General features: G+C 27.1%; 1 protein-coding gene across 1 annotated transcript in view; it reads left to right on the top strand.

Annotated features, from left to right (window-relative positions):
- The window catches only part of LOC113374750 (CUB and sushi domain-containing protein 3), a 133,990-nt gene that overhangs the window by 15,751 nt on the left and 95,070 nt on the right, over positions 1-23,169 (top strand). The window contains exon 3 of the mRNA XM_026614722.1: positions 18,272-18,484. Coding sequence (XP_026470507.1) covers positions 18,272-18,484 — 213 coding nt within the window. The remainder of the gene's footprint in view (positions 1-18,271; positions 18,485-23,169) is intronic.

Raw genomic sequence — 23,169 nt, forward strand, 5'->3', positions numbered from 1 at the left:
CCTAGCGATGTTTTTAATAATTAGAGGAAGTGAAAATAAGGAAACGCTCTGATGATATCCAACGGCAAGCCGACACGCGAGCTGTGCTTCCGAGACTATAAACTTACACACAATTTGAACTAATAAAGTTCTTTGAAAAAAAAAAATAATTTCAAGTTATTTTAAGATATAAAAATATATTAGTAATTTTATAGGGTCTCTGCCAAATTTAGGCAAATACTGCTTTATAAACGCAAAACTTAATCAAAATTCCCTAAGGAAAATCCGATAGCATCTTTTATGTTTTCTCGGCGTCTCAAGTCGTTTTGATGCGTTTGACCCCAAATTTGGATAATGTATGTGTGTGTATCAAAACCAATTTTTGACCTTTTCTCGTCGTTTTCTCAAAAACGCAATTTAAAAAATTTAAATGTTATTTGATAAAACTCGATAAGAATTAGCGTTGATTAGTTTTGCAAGACTATCGTCCGAGGCGTTTTTTTAGAATATGCAGAAAGTGCTTTTTTATCAATCTCAAAATCCTCAATTTTTGAAAATAGAACATATATCAATAGCTGTCATTAATTATAAGAGCAGAATAGACGTCCATCCTAACCATCTTGCATGTCATTTATACCAGGAAGGCCAGCTATCTACTAATTTGTAAACAACTTGTCAGCATTCTCTGCTTAATGGAATTATATATACAGATTGCATTGAATAAATTTTTTTTTTTTCTGAAAATCAATTTGCATCAATATTTTTCAATACATTGCAGGGTAATAATAATATTAGTAGATCAATGTAGAAATAAATCGCAATATCTATTCATTCTAAAAATGCTTTATATAAATTTGCACATCATATCAGTATCAGCAATCTTAAACTATTATACAAACATATATAAAAATTAGGTCCATTATCCCAACTGAATTATATCAAAACCCGGTTCCGATCACGTTCAAAAACATATTGTACCTCTACCTTCAAAAGTCTCAAATAACTTCCCCAGTAACATATGATTAAAATTAATGATTCACCATCTCAAATAAAAAAGGTATAAAAGCACCTGCATCGGAATGTTCACAACCTGACTCAGGAGAATTCGAGGCACGTTTTTATAGGCCATTTAAAAAGCCTTTTTTAACACTTTAACTTTAACCATCAACTTCTCTACATAAGGAACAGGTTTTTGGTAATCAGCGTTACGATTCGATGTTATGTCTATAGGAAACTACCTTGTTCAGGAATTACGATTTATGGAGAAGTTAAAAAAATGTTATACCTGTTTGCCACTTGGCACATGATATAGTACGACTTTGTCATGGGGTTATTATGATGAGGAAGAGAATCCATTACTTTGATGTAATTTTTTGTGCTTATAATTTGAAAGAGTTTTGTAATAATTTTTTAGTTGCTGGATAAGATTGGCAGTTTTGGCAATGTTCGTACGGTGGGTATCAAGCAGGAAGAACTACCAATCTTACAGATTTTTTATACAAAACAAATTTATTATATTTGAAATTTTTGCATTGCAAGATGTGCATGTTGGAGAATAGATAAGTTTTTATCGAAAATTTGTATCCGCACAAACATACATCTATTTCAAATTTTTTTGTCACTTATAGATTATTCTTGTTTTTTTTATAAACTTTTTAAATATGATTATTTAAAGCAATTTCGTAAAATTGTATATATAATATTTGCAGATATTATTATAATTACAATTAAATTGATATAGGTTGATTTTTTTTTCATTTATATTGCAAAGTAACTGGAATTTTCTTCGATACAGCTATAGATTGCATTATAATTACTCATAAAACTTTTTTCTATACAAAGATAAATATATGTAAATATATCGGTACGAGATAAGCTAAATTTAAAAATAAATTCAAAAATATGTAAATACATTAGAACGTGATAAACTGAATTTGAATATAAATTTTATTTAGATTTTGCCTGCTCAATATCATTATTCCCAAAGATTTACAAAACTAAACATAACTATTCTTATTGTTAGTTCATAAAGGAATTTTAAATGGTTAATAAAAGAAGAAGTTACATACTCTTTATTGTCGCAAATATTGAATGTTAAGTAAAGAAAATAAAATATGCAATGGCTAGTTCAAATCTGAATTTTCCAGCAACTAAATTTATTTGATAGTAAATACATATAAGACCATGAGTAAGATAATGCATTTTTGGAACTCTCTATATTGTAATAAAAATATTCGTTTCATGGAAATTGCATATCGTTGCTTAAAGCAAATTAAACATAAACTGAAAGACTCTAATTGTGCTATTAAGTGAAAATCTATTTTTCTAATGTTAACTTCGTTCGTCTCTAATTACTCGCTTATTGTCTCTAAATACTCTCTCTACAATATTCATCTCTATATATCACTATTAACCTCTCACAATACAAATTAGATTTATTAAACAATTAAATTTATTTGATAATAAATACATATAAGACCATGAGTGAGATAATGCATTTTTGGAACTCTCTATATTGTAATGAAAATATTTGTTTTATGAAAATTGCATATCGTTGCTTAAGTTAAACAAATTAAACTTAAACTGAAAGACTCAAAATGTGTTGATAAGTAAAAATCTAGTTTTCTAATGTTACCTTCGTTCTTCTCTATTCACTCGTTTATTGTCTCTAAATACTCTCTATACAATATTCATCTCTATATGTCACTAATAATCTCTCAAAATATATAACGAACGCAGTTAACACCAATATTTATATAGTTTTATTATAGTTTTACTATAATAAAATCAATGTTTACTTATTTTGTTGGAATGTTGCAGTTAATCAAATGTGGCCTATCGAACCACATTGGATTGAAACCTCAATCAAATTAAAAGTGACTACTGATGATGCATTTAGGTTGTTGGAAAAAATGAGTTTATTTGGATAGAAGTTATCTACAACATCCTATTCGTAGAAGTCAAATGCAGTATTAACTCTAACGCAAAAATAGATTGTCATCTGAATCCAATATAAGTTGGATAGATCAATAGATCCTCACTACACGAAATATATGAAGACTCAAGCAGAAACTGTTAATTAATATTAATATACAATTGTTTGCTAGAATAATTTCTACCAGTTTTTACCCTTGTTGTCAGTTGTTTACTTACATTTTAATAGAGTCATACAACTTGTAGAATTCTATCCATTACCCCAATTTTTTGTATAAATTCGTGATTAAATCATATGCACACATATATATGTGCATATATCCATATTATAACAGTAACAGTTTTTTATGTTAAAACTTCTTCCTCGATGACTCAGTTAATATTTTCTCTCGATGAGTCGTCAATCGTCAGCCCCACTAAACCATTGACCTGTTATGTGTCTTATGAATAATTGTCGCCCGTGTATTTGCGTTTATTTATTTGTAATATTCACAAAATTTGAATATTATCTCGTCCGTGAATCTCGCACACATAACAATGGTAAATATTTTCATTTCTCATCAGGAATAAGAAAGTCTCGTTCTTCTTTGGCTTTGGCTTTGGTTTGTTCACACACAAAATACATTTACCTGTATAAGGTATGGAGGGCGGGCGCCAGTAACTGAATTTACTCAAAAAAAAAAAGATTTTCATAAACGCAGTACCAGAAATTAAAGTTGTATGTTCATTGCTCTTTGTTAAATTAAATATTCAGAGAGTTTATTCCTATTGATACATTTGCCTTGAAACTTTATAAAATGGAATCTTTTATTATTATATTTTAAACATGGTGAATATATTTTCATAATTTTGTTTTAAAAATGGTTAATGATAAATGATTTATTTTTATTAATTCGAGGTAATTTATATAGTATCATACTATATTTTATTGTATTAATATTATACTCTTTTATTACACTATAAAATTTTCACTGATTTTGAAATTTATTCTAGATATTTAAAACGTATAAAGATAAACGGTATAATAGGCACATTTATTTCACTTATCAAACATTTGTGAGAACATCAAATCAAAGTATGAAAATATTCTTAAAATGAAGTGAATACAACCTCTGTTTGCATAAATAATTTATGGGCACATTTTTTTATAAAGATCGCACTGGATACAACCTCTTCGTATAGAACTTTGTCAGAAGTTCCCGTTATCATAGTTGAAATAACTCTTAATTTAATTTATCTTTTGTAAAAATTGCCTTTTTTTAACTTATTTTACATGTTTAGTTGCTGTTTCTTATTGTTCACACATCGCCAGTATAAAGGTTTTTTTCCAATCATTTAAGCTATTCTAAATGTTATAAAAATAAAATTTAGTCTTGAATCTAACTAACGAAAATAATAATGCATATTTTAAAACAATTAAATGATGTTTAGAAAATTATATTCAAGTATCGTAAACTTTTTCGCATATTTTAAAACAGTTAAATGATGTTCAGAAAAATTATATTCAGGTATCATAAACTAAACAACCGTACTCAAAAATAAAAAGACTAAAAACGAAAAAAAAACTTTTGTTACAAAATTCAGAATGTGTTGATTGCGAAGTCGTCAGATTTAAGGAGATGGCTGGTAACGCATCTTTTGCCATCTACTTCCAAATATTGTTGTTAAAAATTCTTTACTTTACTCGTTTTTGAGATATTGGTGTTGAACCTTTTTACCCGCGAACCCATGAACCATGTTAATGGATTGTTTAAATTATCTATATACATTTTAAAGAAAACGCTAATATATGGATGTTTTAATGTATTTCTAACAACACATTTCAAAAAAGGCCCACATAAAATTTCACCACCTATTCCAACATTTTGGCTCATACTTAGAGCATAAACCGACTTGAAATTTTTAATTTGCATGATTTTCAATTGCAATTGTTAATTTTTTGGATAAGTGATAGTAAGTCCAATTTTTGAACATGGTTTATATTTCTAAGTAGTTTCTGCTTAAGTAATTGAACATTGGAATGATATAGATAACTTTGTATAATATTCAAAACAAACATTGGGACCTTATTATTAGGATGTTCTCATGTCTAATCCAGTCTGTAATGTATCAGATGTCTAATCCAGTTATCTGGTGAAAAGTCATCAACTCTTATTACAAAATTGGGTGTTCCATGGTGTAGACTCGTGTGGACAGCGTCGTGAGTCGTGAGAAGCGATGTTCATTTTACTTGAAAATATAGATCAAATATAGATCAAAAATATGTTTTCAATTAAAAATAGCCCACTTTAAGGCGCTAGGGTGTGAAATGGCAATGGAAAATCTCTCACACTATTTTTCCCCGAATCGAGTATAGGAGTTTAACTCAGTTTAACTAGAGCAGTACTATCCATTATCTTTCATTATTACAGAATTGATTATCATCTAATTCGAGCTGCATCTCTGTTTCAAAAATCAGCTGCATACAGACATAGAGAACATATTACAATATCATTATTTCTGTCTTTATTTTTTCAATTTTGAGTAATTTTGTACCCAGCTTTCGTATTTGAATACAAGTACGTCCGCGCTCCGACACAAACGCAGATATTGTGTATATTCGGGGTCAGTTCCATGCTATGTAGGTCTCTATGTCAAGTGCGACCAAGACAGAATGAAAATCGTGAGCGATGGAATAATGCTCAAAAAGTCAGAGAAGGATTTCTGAATAATAATAATACTTCTAATCAGGACAATCAAGATATTATTCTATTCAGCTTTCGTGATTGAAACATCCACAAAAAATATACATGGATTTCCTTACATATATTGTAAGGGAATCATTGAATCCTTTCGAGGTGCAGGTTCTTTTAATGAATTCCAAATTATTTTGTAAACCACTTTTTTCATACGTTGAACTCATATGTGAATGGTAGATTACAGTAACTTGGTAATTTTGCTAATTTACCATTTTGATTATCACTATTATCAACAATATTAGCTAATTTCGACAAATTTTTATGATTTTTTCAAAATTTCAATATAATAATGTACTAGTTTTGATCATTATAGCTCCAGTCTTACATATGAGGTGTAACATTTTACATAATTAATATTGCCAAGATCATAAATATAATTTATGGTTAGTGACAGTTCACATAATTAATATTACCAAGATCATAAATATAATTTTTATTTAAAATTTTCTTTGTTAGTTTTTTTGGTTATGAGTACTGTTGTTCAGTTAACGAGACCTTAATATAATTTTTAATTATACTTTTCTTAATTGTTTTATGCGATTTGTTATTAATTTTTAGTTAAATTCTACAGTTTTTTTATATAACCTTTATAAAAGCTTACAAGTGGGTGGGGTAAAAAGAACCAACTGCACCTTTACCTTGGTAGTAAATTTAAAATAGTAAATAGAAAAGTAATTTACGTTAAGAAAAGCAATTTTACAAGAGATATATTAAATAAGTAGTTATACCAACTTTGCTGATCAATATTTCTGACAAAATACCAGATCAAGGTTATATACAGTGTTATCACTGTAAAAAATGTACCCATGGAATTTATATTTTGCATTGATTGAATAGTGCAGCTGTTATTTCGTAAAATTCCTTGAAATTTAAAAACATTGGACCTGTTTTCCCAGTGGCCGTTTCATTTTATCAAGCGTATGGGGTAAAAAGGACCAGGTGACAAATTTAAAAAGAAAAACAGCAAAAAACATTAAAACATAATGATGAAATGACTGACATTGTTACTAAACATAGTCAGATAGTTGTTTGATATGTGTTATTTGTTGTGATATTAATGGTTTGGTTTTCACACTATAATTACTCAAAGACAAATTGGACCTTTGTATCCAGTTCTATCCTATTTTGTAAATTTATTAAAAAAAATCAATTTATCACTTTAGTGTAAATGTTTTCTACTTGTTATATATGCTATAAAATATATGAAGTATTGAAATTTTAGTTTCTTCTATACAAAATGAATTATTTTATTTGGCCATTTTGAAATATTTCAAGATTATAGCTGAGTTTTTTTTCTTTATGTTATGTTCATATTATTATTATTTGATTTTCATTTATTAGAAAAATGCTAAAGATAGAGTTTTATATAAATTTTATAAAAATATTTGGAAACTTTCATATTAATTTTACCCATTTTGAGTTTTGATAGACAAATTTTCTTCTTTGTCTTCTTTCACATAGAGTACGAATTGTTTCAGTTTTAGTTCAGCATATTCTACGAGATAAATTATTTCCATGAAAATATTTGTTCAAGCAATTTATGTTTACCTATTAATTAATGTTTCTGTGTCATCTGAAAAGAGTAATGTTTGTTAACATATTTTTACATAACTTAGTATTACAGTGTGCGTGTATCTTAAAATTGTTACACGAGTTCGTATGTTTATTCATTATATAAACCGGACAATGACTTTCGACTTAAACATTTTTATGTGTGCATACAGGAAGGATGAAAATGATACAGAAGATAAGCCACTGTAAATTATTACATGCTTAAAATTAATTATGAATAAATTTGAGATGAAATAGTCAATGTGAGCTTTATTTACAATGATAGCTTTCTTTTTTCTTTAAATAAGTTTAAAGAAAAAAAAAAGATGTGCTATTGTTGTTTCCTAAGCCGCAACATGTAGGTATTACCCATTATCGATCAGTGAAGAAAAATTAATAAAAAAACATTCATTTTTTTATTTGATTTATATATTTTATTTATTTTTTTAACAGATCAAAGTTAGAAAGACAATGTTCTGGGACACCCTGTATATGTGTTCCCTGATTCGGTAGATTTTTGGATTTATCATATTTGCTTGTATATTTGTAGTTTATTTTTTTCTCATAACACATCAATTTAAATAATATCGTTATTTTTTTCTTACTTTTAATATACTAAACCAAAATCTAATAAAACCTTGAAAAGAAGATTAAAAAATTACCAAAAACATCTTCTTATTCATTTTATTATTTCCTTTTTTTTGGTATAGATTTTAATTGCAATTATTTGTTGTATCATCCCAAATTAGATTTTTAAGCTTTTGACCGAAAGTTTCAATTGGTAATTTTATGTTTTTAAAACGTTTTCAGTTATTTTGAAACTTTGATTAGTATAAAATTTCTTTGCTGATGTGAATTTAAGTCACTTACTCCTAGTTTTATTTATATTTTCCGAACTAGTTAATTATTGTATGGAAAATATATAAGAAACAAATCCGGTGGCACGTACATCACAAGTATTAGAATATTGATGAAATCATAAAAATATTAGCATAATCTTATCGAACATAACACAGATTTAATATAATTTTACTATAGTTTGTTATATCTTGGTTTAATTATATATTTACTATATTATACTGCTTCCCAGCTAAATAAAATCTTTATGGTGGATCTTTAAGCCCCGCTCTAACGCTCTACCCTACACATACTTTATACAATGTTTGCATACTTTTTTTCAATTTTGGTGTCAAACGATTCAGGATGTCTTGAAATTCCGAGAAAACATTGAATCTTTTTAAAACAACTTGTCCTTTGGGATGTCAAAATAATAAATTAACTAATAAAATAAATAAACTGAAATTATATTACAAAACTCTCTTTTTACTTGAAACGTAAAGAATCTTACAATAACCAATCCCTGTTTCCATTACCTTCAGCTCTATAATTTGAATTTTCTCCACAATAGTTATGTTTATAGTTAGTGCATTAATTCTAACATACCTTCACATAATTACTTTTTAAACTTAATAACATAAAAACTTCACAATGTTTTTCTTATTCTGCTTAATTCAGTCAGTTCTTTTGTGCTATTAATTTAATCCTACGTGAATATGTGGTTGTATGGGAAATGTGAATAAAGAGGTATTTATGAACTGAAAACACTTATAATGACTCTAATGCAAAATAAGTCGCATTGTATATTATTGTAACAGGGAAGGGAAAGGTAATACTTAGGGGCCACATTTTGTAATATTAGGTAGTCTAGATATTGCTTGGACTGATGTGTTTTGCATGAACTTATTGTTAAATAATGAGTGTTAATATAAGATTTATGTGAACGATTTAGTTCATATAAATATTTATTTTATTTTTTTATTTTTTATATGAAATCCATGTCTCCTAATATATTAAAAGGGCAGTAAATTTTATTGACGCACATTATTTATATACCTATAGTGTTTCAAAGTTTTTTTAGTTACTCAAACTTTTGTCACAATAGATTTTTTTTTTCTATTAAACGTTTCGACACTTGATGTGTGCCATCATTAAAAAACAACATATTACATAAATAACAATAGTTGATATTAAATATGAAATTATACAAAGGAGAAAATTATTATATATACATACCAAACCAGAAAAAAACACAAAAAAATTATATAAAATTTATTAAACACTAAACTTGTGCTAAAGAATATCTTAACTAATAATAATTAATAAAAGAGAAATTAAAGGAGGAAATATTGTCCTCCTATATAGTGTGATCACTCGCTGTGCATTGTAATAACAGAATTCAAGGTTACGCATTGAATTTTAAGCTTTTTCATTAACTTTTAAAACTCTAAATCAATTTTCAGTGAAAAACGTTTACAAAAAGACGATAAATCACCAGTTATTGATCAGGTTAAAAGTGGTTAATAAAATTGTAAAGTGTGGTAGGAAGGTGAAAATTGAAGGTAACATCCATGTATTTTTCAAGCACGCATTTTGAAAAAAAAAATAAGAAAGTTGATCCAATACATTAAAAAATAAGTGTTAGAGATGGACGACCCTTGATGATTTTTTTTTAATGTAAAATTTAGGTTTTTCAAAAAATGTCAAGTCAAAATGTCAAGTAGTTACTACAATAATTATTGCGATACAGGGGTTCGTGGTAAGAGGTTGAAAATTTATAGTTATATTATATATATATATATATATATATATATTTTATTGGCCCAAAAATGAAAGTTTTTGGGGCGGCCAACCCCTACCACTTGGTTTCAATAAAAATTTCCAAAAACCTGTCCGAGGATAACCTAACAGTTTCCCAAATTTTCACGATAATCGGATGTATGGTTTATGAAAACATAAGATACACACACAGACAGACATACATACATCCATTTTTATATGTATACATAGATTGAATAATATTCTCTAATTTTTTTTTTCTTCGACCTGAGTTTTTCCACCTCTTCTTTCCCGTAGTGGGTTTCTTAGCAATTAGCGAGTTGCCCATATGGGAAAATCGTATACATTGTGATCTGTGTACAAAACAACGGTAAGAAAAATAAATAGTGTATTCGAAATAATAGAACGGAATAATTACATTATTCCTTGCTATTAAAAATGATTGTTTTCACATATGAATGCGAACATGCGTATTTTATTAGAAGGCTATCGATTGTTTAGTTTTTTGTGCAATGCTAAAAACCCATGACAAATTTTGTTATATGTAAATCCGTTCGGATACTTTTAATTTATTGTGAATTCTAGAATAAGACGATAGTGTGATAGTGAATAGTTTGATGTATTTTTATCCCAATTGAATATAGATAAATAAGATTTTGAAATTTATTACAACAATTATAAATATTCAGAAAAAACTACAAAAGTTGTATATAATAAAATTAATTATGTTTTTACTATTACGTTAATTAAATAATTTAAATCTCTATGTTTCTTGAGAAGATAATTATGTTTTCGTTTTTTATGAAATAATAATTTGAACGTTTTTTTGTACATCGTAGGCTGTGTATTCAGAAATTTACTGCATATTAGTCTGAGCACAAAACGATATAAAATATTATACACTAGACTAAACTATCATTTTTTGAGAACAAGTAATTTTTACTCAAGCTTTTTAATTGGTAATTATGCAACTAGCAATGCCAATAATAAAAATTAGATTTATATTACAAAATAAAATACAAACGATAAAAATTGCATAATTTGGTAAATTTTTTTATGAAATTTAATGACAACTAGTAAAATACACCAAACTGTTAATATTTTATTTTGCAAACGGTTTGCAATACGATATTTTAGAAGATTGTTTGAATTTTTATTAAACTTTTTTTTGACTGTTTTGAATTAACTTTTTCGTCACGAGTGTCGTCCATGGACGACATCAACTCGACCATCTGTGTATATGAATGTCGTCCATGGACGACATCCGCGCAATGTGCTGTGTGTACGACATGTTTTGTGTCGGTCTTTGCTTGAAGATTTTATGACTATGAGTTAAACTATTGTTAAATCTAATTTTTATTAAAAGTTAATTCTAATTTTTATTAGAATTATATTATAGTTTATTAGAAGCAAAAAATTCGATTTTCCTACACATTTTTATTCATTATGATAGTAATATCTTATTTTTGTTGAAACTTCCAAGGTTTTAACACTTGATTGGCTTTTCTAGATTTAATCAACATTTTAGTTTCTAATTTTTAACCATATGAATCTTACTGCAAAAAATATTACATGTAGTGTTTTTTGTTTCTCTTATAATACTTTTCGTTAGTTTATAAAATATAAAAATATATTTTTTATATACATATTATACTATGACACTATGCAATATAAATTCCTATGAGATTTTCTCAGAAATAATTATGATTTAATTATAAACAATGCTCTAAATTCAATTAAGATCTATGTGGCGTACAACATTCTCAACAATATATTTTTTTATAAAATTAAAACATTACTTGGCATTTTTCTGTGAGATTAAATTACGAAGCAGTATTTTTTGTTAACCATCTTCAGTCAAAAAACATGTTATGGTATCTTCATTTTATTTTGTAAAAAAAATTGTAAAAAATTGTTTTACGCTTTCATAGTCTCGATTATAAGACTGGCTTGGTATTCTAAACATTTTGATCTCAAAACTTTGTAGAAACTGATGTAATATTTTAATAGGTAAATCTGTTTTATAATGAACTATTTTGAAATATAAAATTAATATATTTCAATCTCACAGTTTCAAAATTTTATATAAAATATCCATGTATAGAGATATATGCATACTGTTCGATCCAACCAACTTATCTACTCAATCAATAAATAAATACATATTATTATTACAAATTAGTTCGAAACCCATTTATTAATCTCCTAAATATTTATTATTGCCCCAAGCATCAATCGTGGTCGGTTTATCGTGAGAATTCTACAAAATGCAGAATTAAGTTTATCATATATAAGTTCTATGAAAAAATCTAATATCCGAGATAAGTTATATGGCTAAGTTATGTGTGCGTGTATAGAAAATGGAAAGTGCTTTTGATAAATTACTCTGTACGCTAACTTTGTGTAAATTAAATACGAACAAAAAATGAGACATAGGTGATATTTAAAAGGTAAGGAAATACATGGCCTTGCTTTTGAGAATATACACACGGTTTTTGCATGTCTATACTGAAACATCTAGTTAGTTTAGGAAATACAGACATATGTAGACCGAATTTATTATTTTAAATTCTTCTGCCATAAGGTAGTGCTTTTATTAAATTCTTTATATGTCTACATTGAGAATTAGTCATGTAGTAGTTCTTCATCTTTAATACTTGATTCCTGGAAAAAAATTAAATTAAGTTTTTTGCAAAATTCGAACAGAGAGACAGTTGAGATTAAGACTTTTCTTTACATTATTGTCTACAGTAGAACTTTGTTTATCCGGCTCTTGATTGTCCGGACTACCAACCACGACCAATTATATGTATGTACATATCTACCTACAATTCGGATTTTTGCTTGATTAATGCTGCAGTTTAGAATATGTATGTAATCTAATCTAAGAAAATAGACATACGTAAGGAAGTGTTAATTTCTTATTAATGATTGATTTTCGTTGATATCTATCTTTGTATTTGTTATTTTTAATAAATACGCAACATTATTCTTCATACATTCGATTATCCGGATTTTGATTATCCGAATGCCTATCAACATATTTTATTTTGATCTAAATTAATCATTGCAAAATGGCATAAATATCAAAAACTACTTTTTATTGATTGATGAGCTTTGGCATTGCGCTTTTATTAAAAAATGTGATATAAAGCATAACCCATAAAACTACTTTTTAGTCAGAATTGCAGTTGAATAATTTTTGTACCTGTAATTTCCATTTTTACATTTTCACATGATACATTAATTATACGAGTATATATATATATATATATATATATATATATATATAGTAGAGCGGGGCACAAAGGTCCAATTTGACTTTGAGCAATTATATTTTGAAAACCAAACCAATTACATCATAAAAATATCAAACAAACAACTATCTGACTATGTCTAGTAATTTCCTAGCTAAATCATCATTGTAAGGATGTGTTTTTTCCGCTGTTTTAAAAAAAATGGTACCTGATCCTTTTTACCCCGTGGGTGGTACCCGTAATGGGACTGCCTGGAGGCAAACAGATTCAATGTCTTATTTTCAATTTCAAAGGGTTTCAAAAAATTCTTATCTTTTCTTGTTTTGGAGATATTGGCGGTGAACATTTTCACTGGCGAACTTTTAAGCCCCTCGATACTCTATATATGTATATATATATATATATATACATATATATATATATATATATATATATATCTTATTTAATAAAACTATAATTTATTAAAGCAAAAATTTCTGTAAGCTCTATTTGACCTGCATAATTGACCTTTACAACTGTAATATATCAGTCTTCAATTAGTACATTGCGTTACGATTAGAAAATTATATTTATTCCGTTTTATGTTGTATCATCTAATAATATAAATTATCTGTGAATAAATTATCGAATTGTGGAATCATTTACCACAAATTATGCAACGGTAGCTTACGAGATGGCTTAAAGTAATTTTAGCTCTTATAAGTTACCAATAAAATAATAGACAGACATGTGATATAAATCATTTGATATTAATGATTTATAAAAAAAACAGTCTACATAAAGAATGGCGAATCCTATGGCATAAAAGATTTTGCACAAGAAAATATTTCTCACGATTCTCTAAAAATTTGACATCATTGCACCATCGTTTTCCCCAAATTTGTTTCTTATTTGATACCATGTTACATATTTCACAGCTCAATTAAGTAATTGGGTATATTGTATTACAAGGTAAAAGTTACTTAATGCTTCTCTTTTTACCCAAGCAAAAAAACATCTTATGTTTATTTAATTTACTGTCGCAATGTGAACAATTAATTTTGAACATGATATGAGAAAAATGTCATTTTTACATTGCGCGCATGTCTCAACCAAATTATCTGTTCGTGTTAACATTGCTCGAAACACGAACCGAAATATGTTCCAGAATTAAAAAAAACGCGAATTTGGCTGGTGAAATCTGATGTACTCCTGTGAAATTTTGGATAACAGACATTTTGATATAAAGATAAGTTCATAGTACATGAAACTTTGTGAAAATTAAATAACTTTTAGTTTTGTTCACTAATTTTGTGAACGATTTTAGTAATCGAAGTAAATTATCAAAATGAAGAATTAACCAAAAGTTCATATTCTTGAAAATTTTTATTACTGAAAATATATCTTTCCAGGCCACATCAGCATCAAAATAATCAAGGATTGTTGATATAGATTTTAACTAGTAGTGTATGGCATCGTGCCTTAAGGCAAATTGCTGGAACTTCCGGTACCGTAACAAAATGATCGAGGAATATTAAGTGTTTTCAAATAGATTATTATACAAACTAACATTTTTCAATATTTATAAGAATTATATAAACTGAATTACAAAGTTAAAATTATTTACTTACAGTATTTTAGTGAGTTTAGAACTTTAGTCAGGACTAAAATTTAAATCTGAATTATTTTCGATATACAAAAAAAATTTTGAAAACAAAATTATTCCAAAGTTTTTTTCACAAAAACAATTGCTTCGACAACACAAGCAGAATGTTTTTTAAATCATTCAAATCGTATTATACTCCGTTCTCTCAAAAACTCGATTTTCTGCACTCTTTGCTTCGTATCTTCGTAACGGTTGGGCCTGCCTTTCCCAAAAACTAATCAGCACATCTCTCTGTCAATAGGAATTGATTGTTTGTCTCCACACATATACACACATATATACAAACATGTATTTTTTCTTAGGTATGTAAATTATTATCGATTTTCGGCCCATTATTATAACTTACCCAACGGGAATTTAAAAAATAAAATAAAAAGGTGATAATATAATTTTTCTAAGTAAATAATATTTGATTCCACAAAATGCCCATATTTTATATCTTTAACCAATTTATTTTTATATCCTTGTCTTGCAAAAATTTATAGATATTTATAACAATAAAAAAAGACCTAAAGAAGATTTCACCTACAGATTTATTTTGCGTTTAATTATTTAGTATTTTATGTGATCAATTTAATTCAATTTTTATACCTAGCAATAAATATAGAGAATGCCACCATTGAATAAATATTCTCAGTTTCTAAATATTTACTATATTCATTAATTGATTTGTTATCCCAAGTGAATAGATTATCAAGATTTTTTTATCAAAAAATAGACACAATTTAAAACATCATATTTAACAGGTTAACATTTGATAACCTGCAACTTTTAGATAAAGCTTTTTAGATATAGAGCTTTTAAATAAATTTGATCATACTGTTCAAAATAGCAAATTATATAAAATACAATATTCAATTATTCTACTATAATATGTAATTATGAGCTGCCAGCTTTATACGTAATATAATATTCAAAAATTTAGATGTAGAACGTTTATTAAAAAAAAGATATTACCACAATTTTAAAATATGCAAAAATTTCCTAAATATTTTTAAATGTTTTATATGATTTTTTTTAATAATTATTGAGCTTTTAAATAATTTTTGAAAATGCTGCAATAACAGTTCATAAAATTTTATTTATAATAATGGGATGTAATAAACAATCATTTATTGCTATTATTATTATTATTATTATTATTATTATTATTATTAGAAATCTGAAGTCTATACTATTATAGCTTGTGCAATTATGAATTTTTCACTCAATAAGCAAATATTATTTAACATTTTATGACATGTTAAAGTATGTATAACCTTTTCACTCACGAATTGCTGGAGCGGCGGAATCCGAGTGGAAAGGGTTAAAATTAAAAATATAATCTAATAAACTGATATAAAAATAAAATGAAATTAATTACCTACCTAGTTTGAAAAATATTATCACTTATAATTTTTTATGTGAATATAATAGTAGTAAGGTAAATCGTAGAGATAAAGTTATTGCTGAGACATTTGTAAAAAAAATTATATTATAAAGTAGCATTTAGCATCTTTATCTATAATTGAATACCATATTGATTCTTTCATATTGGTAATTTCAAATAATTGATGATTTCGTCACGTCGTATAAGTTTCAGAGACAAATAATAATTTCACTGAAGTGATTTTCGTGATCGGCGGCGAATTAAGTAACTCTATCCCATTATCTTGAAAGGTTGACCTCCTCTGTGGCAATAGCACTATCGCTGATTTGTCATCGCGAAAAGAAGCAAGTGTGATGTCGCATGTGAATTGCACTAAATGTTTCATATATTAAATTTCATGTATGTAAAACACGAAATCGAATGACATAACAATACGAACATCGTTTGTTTCCATGAGAAGAAGGAAGATAAATGAATAACAAAAATGTCGCAACATTATTGTGTTATGTTATGTATTTTCTAAGTGAAGTCATTTTTATTCTCGACGCGTTCAATTCTTTTTTATTATCAGCAGCTTTAGTTTGACGCACTTTCACTTAACTGCTGCGCGGCAGAATTTATTGCTGGTAATATCACTTAGAACGGAGATTCTTGCTCTATTACGCTCAAGAAGAATAAATATATGAACAGAGATGTTATCGGGTCACAGCAGGTCATAAAGCTATTGTATAACTTTAAAATGACTAAATAAAAATTCACTCGTGCATTGCTACTGAATAATAAAACTATTAATATGAGCATATTTGTAAAGAAAACAATTGTGCGTCAGGAACGTCCAGTAGATGAATATTTAAGTGAAAGTAGATGAAAAGTATGTGAAAACTTTGCAAGCAGTTAGGAAAACGATTTAAATATTATCTGTTAAAACTATGTATGGAAAATCAAGTTTGTTATGCCTTCCAAGATTTTATACATTTTTACATCCGTATTAGATGTTTTAAGAATATTTTTGGGTTGTTCTCTCATTTAATACTCAAAAATATCCTATTAAATAAAAGTTCAGAATACATGAATTAAGTTCAATTGATTTCTCAAAGGAGAATTTTATATTTTCATCAAAACATCCGATTCTAATTTTGTGTTTTCTCGACGTTTCAAGCCATTCTGAATCGAATGAGACCAAATTTGGAAAAAGTATGTGTGTGTGTGAACAGATTTTTTGCTGAAAATCGACGTTTTCTTAAAAACGGTTAGACCGATTTTAAAAATTTAAAAGCCATTCGATGTAACCCGATAAGGACTATTGTTTGTCAGTTTTATGCGACGATCGGCCAAGCCGTTTCTTTATAAATAGCAGAAGAATGAAAAAATTTTCTGAATCTTCCGCAATTCTGAATCGATTTTGAAAATTCAAAAACCGTTTGAAAGATATTGGATGAGAATCGTGCTGATTAGTTTTTGGTAGAGATCGGACGAGCCGTTTTCTTGTAAAAAAGTAGATAAGCTAGATTACATTTATAATAATTGCGATTAAGAATAGGTCACTTAAAAGATATTGGTGACAATTTTGTTGCTAATTTGTAATTTTAAGGTTAATTTTTATTTGACCCACGTGTTACTCATATTCAAAAGTTGAATCTTGATCGGCTCATCAATGCCATTATTTTGCCCACATTCATAACTTATGCTTAAATTACGTAAATATAATTTTAGAAGTGTAAATAAGATGGTAAACATGTTTTTTTAAGAAGAAACATTTAATTCTGAATTTTACTTGTCCCTTGTAGTTCTTGCATTTCTCAACAATTTGTAAAATTGATATTGTACGGCCCACATAAAAATGACGCCTAAAATATGACACATAAAAATGACGAAAATTGGTAATATTGGAGCAATATTTAAATATAGCGCCAAGTTTCATTCTAATTTTGCCAAGATTTATTCTAATTATGTCAAGATTCATTTCTACTAGAACTTAATGTATATATTTTTTGTCCATAAATATTCTGAATGTGTCAATGGTTATATTTTTCATATTTATAAAGATTTAACTGTGAACGTGATGAAAATAACATTTATACAGAAATAATTGACGACATTTTTAATAAAACACTTTCTGCAATAGTTTTTAACAGTTTAATATTTTTTTATAAAATATTTAATTTTACTTTTTTCTTTCCAGTTTTGAATGTAGCTGCTGGAAAAGCGCCCATGCAAATATCCACAGAAGGTACTGGTGTACCTCAAAGAGCTGTCGATGGCTCAACTAGTCAAAGGCACGACCCTGCCACCTGCTCCTTGACCAAACCTGAAAGGGTTCCTTGGTGGTATGTGAATCTATTGGAACCTTATATGGTGCAATTGGTGCGATTGGACTTTGGCAAAGCCTGTTGCGGTAAGTGTCTTATTAAATAATAATACTTTTTTTTAAATTGAATAATTTTTTTTATTGTTTGAACAGCAATCAGAACTCTTTGCATGTTTTATAATCTGTTTGTTTGTTAAGGACTTATGACTACTTATGAAAAATTGAATAAAAATGTTGAAAATTATAAGTTCTGGCATGGTTTCGGAACAAACTAAATTATAGAGTTGATATATTTATAATTTTGATGAAATATATATAGTATTATGCACCGATCTTTACAATTAGTATACAATGTCTCTTCAATCTCATAAGCAAGATCTACACCTGGATTTATAGCGTTATCATATTATAAAAATAATGCAAACTAAATCATTTATTATGAACAGTAATAAGTTTTGATTTGATTACCCATAATACTAATTATTAAATAAAATTTCTCAAGCCAATTAACTGACTATTACGAGTTCTTAATGAGTTCTTCATACATTTTCATTAAGTGAAAATAAAACAATATAAGATATTATTCCATTCAGGAACTAGGCAATTGCTCGACGGCTAATAAAATAAACACCTGACTATTTCCTTATCCGCGTGCGCATAATAAAAAAGATACATCGAGAATTAATTTAAAATTCATAACTTATACAAGCAATTGCGTTCAAGCTTAACTTTTATAAGTTTCTTTGTAGACGCTGATATATTATGTTACACTTGTATGATACAACATTAAAAAAAATATTATTAAGCTTATTTTACTTATGGTAAATTCAATATGTACTTATTATATATTAGAACAATATATATATAGAAAATAAAATTCAAATTCAAAATTCAAATAAAATTGGAATACTGATTACAATTCGAATACCAAATAATAAAATATTTTAATTTCTTTCATATTATTTCATTTATGTCAATTCCATCTAATATACGTTTTGAATTTTTTTATTGTCGTGAACTATTTTATTAAAAGAGAAATTATGATAATTTATATAAACTTAATAATTTGACGTATTATTGTTTATTTATATTATTCACATACAAAAATATCAGAATATATTAAACTTAAAATTAATATATTAAATTAAATTTTTATTTTGCGTAAAAACAATTTTATACTTTATTCGATTTTTTATAACTAACCTCTGTTATGATAGTATATTAGCAAGTTAGCCTTATTTAATTTTTAATGAGTTTTTTTGTAAACTAATTTAGCAATTTTATACACACACTTCAAATTTTGAAAGCTTTAAAAAGTTTTTTTTTGTCTCTGCATTTTTAGTATCAACTTTGAAATCAAACAAATTTAAAGTGTAGGGCGGGTGGTAAAGGTCCAATTTAACTTTCAGTAAAACCAAAGGAACGACAAAAAACACGCATATCAAACAAACAACTATCAATCTATGTCCAGTAAAATTTTCAATTTATTCCTAATTATATATGTTATTTTTCTACAATTTGTCACATGTCTCTTTTTACTTCATATGCTGAGTAAGCTATTAGGCAAATAGATACGATGTCTTATTTTATATTTTAATTTAATGAAATAATACATAAAATTATTTAACCAATGCAAAATAAAAATTTCATGAACACATTTTCCACAAAGAACACTGTATATAACCTTGATCTGGTATTTTGTGAGAAATTTTATCAGCAGCGATGGAATAACTTTGAATTTAATTTAGCTTTTATAAAATTGTTTTTTATTAACCTAATTTAATTTTTACTTTTTTATTATTATTAACACCTTTGACAGGGTAAAGGTTTAGGTGGTCATTTTTACTCCACCCACGTGTAAGCTTTTATAGATGTTATATAAAAAAAATTTTTGAACCCAACTTAAAAATAACAATACATATTATAAAACATTTAAATAATGTAGACTTAAAAAATATCTTATGGTCTTATAAACTAAACAACAGTGCTCACCACCAAAAAAACTAACAACGAAAGAAAATACTTTTGTTATGTATCTTCAAACATTGCCGTTTATCTCCTGATAACGACGTCGTAAGAATCAAGGTAGTGGCTGGTTATACATCTTTTGCCCTCTACTTTCAAATATTGTTGTTAAAAAAATTCCTAACGTTACTTGTTTTTGGGATATCATTGGTGGACCTTTTTACCTGCGGAGGTAAATATTTCTCTCCTAAGCCGTTATATTGCGATTAGATATCTCATGTTAAGCTGCTCAAATTAATTAATATCCAAGTTTGCGTATATGTAATGTTAATAGAAATATTTAAAAATGATCCCGATAGAAAACGACATTGAAGTAAACTCTGCCGTTATATGATTAAGCTCTTTCTCCGAGGGCAATTTGCTTTATAGAATGCGCATAACTGCATTAAACTAGACCGATTCAATTTGTATAAATGTTTTCAAATGCATTTCTTCGGATTGCAAATCCGGTGCACTTACTAATAGCATGTTGGATGTATGTCGCAATTACTATTAGCGCTTTTTGAAGACATTTTTTATGCACATTTCCGAACGTTTAAGTTCGAATTGTAAGTTTATGATTTATTGCTGATAGGGATATGTTGACACCTTAGCCGCAGGTTGGCTTTTTGTCGCCAATTTGCAATGTATGTATATAAACATCCGTTAATAATATAAACAAGAAACTAAGAAATGTTATAAAAATGAAAATGTTATCTAGAATTAGACTAAATACTAAATATGATTATTTTATGAAAATTTAAAATTTACTGTATGAACATCCTATTTTTTATGGAATTATGTAGCCAGGTTAACTATCAATCAAGCATGCAATGTCAATAATGTATCAAAATGTTTAATAAAATAACAACTTTATCTATACTGTGATTATATAGTTAAAATCCAATTATATTCTCAAAAAAAGACACTGTTCGCAGCTTATATATTATGTCTCCAATATTATAGTATAAAATTAATTAAATGAAGCTTTCTTGCAAATTCACTTACACTTATCTTATATTTAATTATAAATTGATTTTATAATTATCACTATAATAGTGTATCTTTAAAATGACTGTAATATGAATATTTCTATATCTAGCAAAAAATTAATAATATAGGGTAGAGCGGGGCTTAAAGGTCCGCGGGTAAAAAGGTCCATCATCGATATCCCAAAAACAAATAAGATTTTTTTAACAACAATATTTGAAAGTAGAGGGAGAAAGATGTATAACCAATCATTACCTTACAATGTTGCTATCGGCAGATAAACGGCAATGTTTGAAAATCCATAACAAAAGTATTTTCTTTTCTTAGGTTTTTTGGTTGTGAGTACTGTTGTTTAGTTTACGAGACCTTCATATAATTTTCAAGAAATACTTTATTTAATTGTTTTATAAGGTGTATATTTAATTTTAAATTAGATTTAACAGTTATTATTACATAACTTCTTTGAAAGTTTACACGTGGATGGGGTAAAAAGAACCAACTAAACCTTTACCCTGGCTATGGTATAAACAATCAAAAATAGTAAATAAAAAACATAAAAAGCTATTTTACAAGAGATAAATTAAATATATAATTATTCCAAATCTGCAGATCAATATCTAACGAAATACCAGATCCAGGTTCTATACAGTGTTATCTCTGTAAAAAGTGTACCCATTAAATTTATATTTTTTATTAGTTGAATAAAATTTAATTAGTTGAATAATAATAATAATAATAATAATATAGCTATTTGTGAAATCCATCTAAAATTAAATGAGACATTGGACCTGTTCGCCTCATAGCCCCGCTTATGGGGTAAAAAGGAACAGGTGACAATTTTTTGAAAAACTGCAAAAAAAATACATTTTTTGAATGATGAAATAGCTGGGAGTTTACTGAACATAGTCAGATAGTTGTATGTTTGATATGTGTAAAATTTGTTGTGATATAATTGGTTTGGTTTTCACAATATAATTGCCCAAAGTCAAACTGGACTTTTGTGCCCTGCCCTACCCTAATTAAAAAATAATAGGTATATGAAACTATACAATATTAAAAATATATAACTTAACTTGCTTATATATTATAGTAATTTATAATATTAGCACATTCAAGAATATTTTATACAGATTTTAGTATTGAAATTAAATATATATTAAATTTAAAAGTAGATTATTAAATTAGCTTTTCATACTTTTGTTTTGGAAAAAACAATTTTTTGGAAAGGAAAAAATTGAAGTAACATGTAACCCTTACTGGAATTAGATCATATTACAAAACTGTCACGATTTGTCATGGTGTATTTAACTTCTTTATATTGTGGCACGAGAACGTTTTAATAATATATATATATATATATATATATATATATATATATATATAATGTTTGTATATCGCTATAATCTGCACAAGTAAGTACGTAATGATATAATAAATCAAGCAATGTGATACAGTTAGAGAAGTGATCTTATTGTTAGGTACAGTTAACCGACTGCGTCTCTTTATGAAGCAAAACATGATGTGGACCTACATAGAAAAACCTATTGAAAACTGTAAATGCAATTTAACTAATAACACTTCTGAATGACTAATTGCCCTTGAAGAAATCAATAAAAAAATTTATCGCCAAAAGGCTGGCCGAATTGTTATATTCTTTGCTGTGTTATTTTTTGTTCATGGATATCTAACGTTGTCCAGCCAATTGTATTTTTCTTGTCTTGTATGAATATGAATGGATATTTATACTAATAACGTCATGTTAGAGCATGACATTAATA

This window comes from Ctenocephalides felis, unplaced genomic scaffold, assembly GCF_003426905.1.
Source record: "Ctenocephalides felis isolate EL2017-DRISC unplaced genomic scaffold, ASM342690v1 CF-g0.4_SCAFFOLD_01886, whole genome shotgun sequence".
NCBI lineage: Eukaryota > Metazoa > Arthropoda > Insecta > Siphonaptera > Pulicidae > Ctenocephalides > Ctenocephalides felis.